Here is a 5,069-nt window from a genome sequence, read left to right on the forward strand (position 1 = left end):
CCAAGTTACCTTAGCAGTTTTCAAATCATTTATCTTGTTTGAGAAATTCAAGAAAGTTTAATATAATCACTGAGTAAGGCAGAATTTTAAATTAGTAGTTGGGACAGAATATACAGGCAGATAATTTATACTATAGTAAAACCTGTCATAGTATTAAATATACCAGGGGTGTGTGTGTGTATATATATATAAACACACTCAAAAGAAATGAATTTTTAAAGCAGTGGATTGTTTTATTAAGTTCAGTTCTTTAGCACTTTCTTGGATTTCCTGGCAAAAATTTTGTAATGTTATTAATGTCAGCCAGTCATTGTCTTTGGGTTGGAAGTAATGGACAGCTGACCCTTTACAGGAGGCTGTAAATCTTATAGGGGGAGATGGCCCATATTCCTTGGCTGGTGAACTGCCAGTGAGGCATGGGCTTCGGGTTACCAGGGCAACTCTCTAGCGAAGATACCATGAAAATTACCTTAGATTTTTATTAAAAAGGTAAAAAAAGAAACAAAACAAAAAATATTCAATTGCTGTACTTTAGGAAGTCACAACTATTTTAGTCAAAACAATCTACCAGACATCCAAAGGTACTTGTTTCCAAAATGTTACTTCTGTATCCAAAGAAAAGGTAATACTACATTAAGATGCTTATTATTATGAAAGGAAAAGAAAAATCAGAGGAAATTCGTCTTTAATTGGATGCTTGAATTCTTCCCAGGGTTCTTAGTGTGCTTGGATGTTGCTATCTTGTCCTTGACACTTTCCTGATTGCCCTTTATAGCAGCCTCCAGGCGGGCTTTCAAGGCTGGAGAAGAAGCCATTAAATTTTTAAAAACTGAAGAATACTGAGGCCCAATCTGCATGAGATTTTGCAAAGCGAAGTCATGCAAATTTCTCATGATGGAAGTTGCAGATCCCAGTGCATTTTCATCCAAAAGAAAGGAAATGAGGATGGGCAGAAGACAGACAAGAAGCTGTGAACCTAGAAAATAAAAGTGATCTAAATCTTAGGTTCAGGAACATAAATATTAATTATATAAAGCTCTAAAAATACTTAAACAGTACTTATTTTCTCCATGAAATAACAATATTTTCCAATCTCTTTTTCAAAATGTGTATGAAATCAACATCAACATTTAGCATTAAACAGCACCTGCATTTTTTTTATCTTTTGCAAATTTTACAATTGTGATTTTAGTGAAGGTTTATAATGCATAATAATTTGTCATTCAATCATTCATACATATTTTGTTATGCCATTAAATATTCATACTGTAATTACATTTTTTTCATTTGAATGACTGGAAATCCAAAATTTCTGTAAATGTTCATTAAAATTAATTTAAAAAAAGATGAACATGAAAAAAAAGAAAAAATTCTGATTTCAATTAACCTTTCTATATCTTCTGTGTCTTTATTTTGTGATATTGTGCTGATCTTCTTGTTTATTGTCTTTCACCATTCTTTTTTTTTTTTGTTGTTGAAGTACTGGATACATTTTAAGCATTTTTACATGTATTAACTCATAGTTTGGTTTTTTTTTGGTTGGGTTTTTTTTTAATAATTTTAATGAACATTTACAGAAAATTTGGATTTCCATTCATTCACTGCTGCACATCTCTACCCGCCCAGCCCTCTCCCCCTGCCCTCCAGTTCGGTCCTCTCTTTCAAAAGTAAAAGAAAGACTCCCTCCCTGGTGACACAATCCCCCCTACCCCTCCCACTGCCCCAAGTAGTGAATATGATTTATAGATATAATGTGAATGATTACAATCATAATTCATTCCATCAGTATCAGATTAGCCATCAAAACATGAAATAAAAAATCCTTCAACATTTACTCTATTGAACCATCTCATCATTCTAATAATACACCATTTCTCCAATTCCTCTCAACCTATGATGTAGCTATCCCAGGTGAACCAAGGAAAAAGGACAAGAGTGTTCCAGATGCAAGATTCTTTTATCAGAATGCTGGGTCACAGACCATGCTCCCAGAGGAGGGAAGGGTCTTAATTGGGTCATGACTTTCTAGCAGGGTAAGTAACATTGAGGCAGCTGGCTCAGCTTAAAGACAATGGTCTAGGGAAGCCAATTTTTTTTCAGCAAGACCTATACCTCAATGACTAATTAAAGGTTTTAAATTTAACTTCATTTCTAGAATATGAAAATTATGATTTATACTGCGAAGCTTGGAGAGACTATGAGTCTGGATTTGGTGCCAGAACTTACGATGCTGTTCTTCAGCCACAGCTACCAGTGCTCCCAAGACCTTTATTCCTTCTTGAAAGATCTGAAGCTCAGTAGTGTCTTCAGGTTTTCTCTTATCTATCTCTTGAAGTTTTTCCACAATAGCTGATGCTAAAGAGTAAATGTATGGGTAGGAAATAGCTGGGTTTGGATATTGGAAAATGGAAAGCAGGAGCTGATAGGTCTTGATTTGTACCTAATCAATAAGAGAACAAAAACAAAACAAACAAAAAAACACACACCACAATATGTAAAAGCAAATTCAACAAAACATTCTTGAGGATTCTGTACAGCAGAGCAATTTTAGCATATTTATAGTTTATCATCAATGTTGGAAGTTCAAGTGCTAACAGCTATTCATAACCAGGATGCTAAAGGTGGCAGTAAAGAGTCTGGCATGAAGATAGAAACATTGTAGGTACAGCAGGGAATAATAACTACTATTTTATTTTTCTGATATAATTTCTTCTTTCTCTAGTTCACACTTTCCCCTTCAAATTTTTATTCCATTCTGAAAGACCAAACATCCTCCAAAACAACTTGAAATGTTAGATTTCAGAAAACATTATAGGATATATATATATATCTCTTTTGTAGTGACACTAGTTATAATCTTTTTAAATCTTTTTAACGTAATAGCACTTTCCCCAACTTATCACTTGGTTCCCCCTTTCTATCTTTCTTGCTCTGTTCTGTCTTCTCAACTTAGTTTACCAGATTGTTGTTGTTCTGTGCCGTCAATTGCTTGCGACTCATAGCAACCCTGTGTACAACAGCCCTAAACTCTGCTCTGTCCTGTGCCAATCGCACTGTCTCCGATATACCCATCCCAGTTACCCTAGTCACTGAAACAATTCACCTCATAGAGGGCCTTCCCCTCCTGTGCAGTCCCTCTCCCCCACCCCCCAGCATAATGTCCCTCTCCAAGGACTGGTTCCTCCTTACAACATGTCCAAAGTATATCAGACAAGGCCTCTGAATCCTTGCCCCCAAGGAGCAGCCTGGTTTAACTTTCTCCAGGATGAATCTTTGTTTTCTTAGTAGTCCATGGTACCCTCAATACACTTCTTCTCCAGCACCACAGCTCAAAGGTATCAATTCTCCTTCTATCCTCCTTAGTCATTGTCCAACTCTCTGATGCATAACAAGTGATTGCAAAGACCATGACCTGTATCAGACGCACCTTAGTCTCCAGAGAGACACCATTGCTCTTCAGTACTTTGGAGAGGTCCCTAACAGCAGACTTTCCCATCTCAATACGTCTTTTAATTTCCTGGCTACTGGTGCCAAGAGTGTTGATTGTGGAGCCAAGCAAACTAAAGCTGTGAACAATCTCAATCTCTTCACCATCCATCCTGATGCTGCCAATTGGTCCAGTGGTGAGAATCTTTGTCTTCTTGACATTGAGCCTCAATCGATACTGAAGGCTGTAGTTCTTGACCCTCTGCAGCAAGCGCTTCAAGTTTTCCTCAGTTTCAGCAAGCTGTGTTGTGTCATCTGCATAACGTAGATTGTTGATAGATCTTCCACCAATCCTGACCCCACATTTCTTCTCATAGAGCCCAGCCTCCTGAATAAACTGTTCTGCATATAGGTTGAAAAGGTATGGAGACAGGACACATCCCTGGCATACACCTTCCCAGTTTTGAACAATGCAATGATTCCTTGCGTTCCATTTCTTCCTTAACAATATCTAATTTTCCTACATTTATGGTCCTCACATTCCATGTCCCAATCACTAGTGTCTGCTTACAACTGTTCCTCTTCCTTTGTTTTTCCATATTTGAAAGCTCCACTTAAGTTGCCCTTTCTGTTATTCTATGTGTATTCTGTGGTACATAGGGTTTTCAGAGTCCTCCTATTTTGGAAGTGGATGGTCAATCCTTTTTCTTAGTCTGTCTTAATCTGAATATTCAGATTTAGAGATGATCCAACAGATAAGCATTTTAAAGAAAAAGTGAAAGATAAATTTCTTATTGTGGAATTAACCATTGTTGTCCCTGCCCTTGGCAGAAGTATCTTGACCCACTTATTTCCCTGCTCCACAATCCACCAGGATACCCATTTCTTCTACCCACTCCCTTCAACATCCATCTCCCATTGTCCAGCCCTTGATCTGATAGCTTATATCTGAAGCTTCCTTGGCTTCTGTGATTCCAAACACGTCAGCTGCTGATAGTTTGGTATGCTGTGACCAATGTCTCTTAAGCTTAGTGGTAATGTTTTCCGAGCGAAGGTGATGTGTCCTGTAGAACTGGTGTGTAGACAGTTTCTTCTTGACCCGAGACCTGCGGCCCTAAAGATTTTCCACACAGCCTTGGGGTCTTCACGTTTACTATGGGGTGGATGGGGATTTTCAAGGCCCATTGTGCTGTCCTGCTTCTCTAAATTGAGCCCCAGTATATCACAAGGTTTCACTAGTCTATAATAGTAAATTTGGTCTTTTTTAAAGATTTTGAATTTTGTTGTATGTTTTTCTATCACTCTGTCTAGGACCCTATGGTGAACTCAATCACAATGGATGGTAGTGGCAGTTGGCCACCATTTGATTCTGGTTTCAGGCTAGTCCCTCATCTGTGTTTTTAATGATGCATAGGTGGTACTGTAGATAAATGCTTGCATGCTTTTAAGACCTAGTCATTACTCACCAAAGTTGTTATGTGCCGTCAAGTCGTTTGCGACTCATAGCGACCCTATGCACAACAGCCCTAAACCCTGCTCTATCCTGTGCCAACCGCACTGCCTCTGACACACCCATCCCGATTACCCCAGTCACCTAATCAATCCACCTCATAGAGTGTCTTCCCCTCCTGCGCCGTCCCCCC

At 38.4% G+C, this 5,069-nt stretch overlaps 1 protein-coding gene across 2 annotated transcripts in view; it reads right to left on the minus strand.

Moving 5' to 3' along the window:
• Window positions 1–509: 509 nt before the first annotated feature.
• Window positions 510–5,069, minus strand: part of HEATR5A (HEAT repeat containing 5A) — a 154,937-nt gene continuing 150,377 nt past the window's right edge. Inside the window, exons 34-35 of one of the 2 annotated variants that reach the window (XM_006889975.1) lie at window positions 2,227–2,440; window positions 510–976 (exon numbers count right to left, since the gene is read on the minus strand). In XM_006889975.1, coding sequence (XP_006890037.1) covers window positions 669–976; window positions 2,227–2,440 — 522 coding nt within the window. In that variant the 3' untranslated portion in view covers window positions 510–668. The remainder of the gene's footprint in view (window positions 977–2,226; window positions 2,441–5,069) is intronic. The other variant, XM_006889976.1, reaches the window with a different exon arrangement.

Source organism: Elephantulus edwardii, unplaced genomic scaffold (assembly GCF_000299155.1).
Source record: "Elephantulus edwardii isolate Elephantulus edwardi_28Jun2011 unplaced genomic scaffold, EleEdw1.0 scaffold00084, whole genome shotgun sequence".
Lineage (NCBI taxonomy): Eukaryota > Metazoa > Chordata > Mammalia > Macroscelidea > Macroscelididae > Elephantulus > Elephantulus edwardii.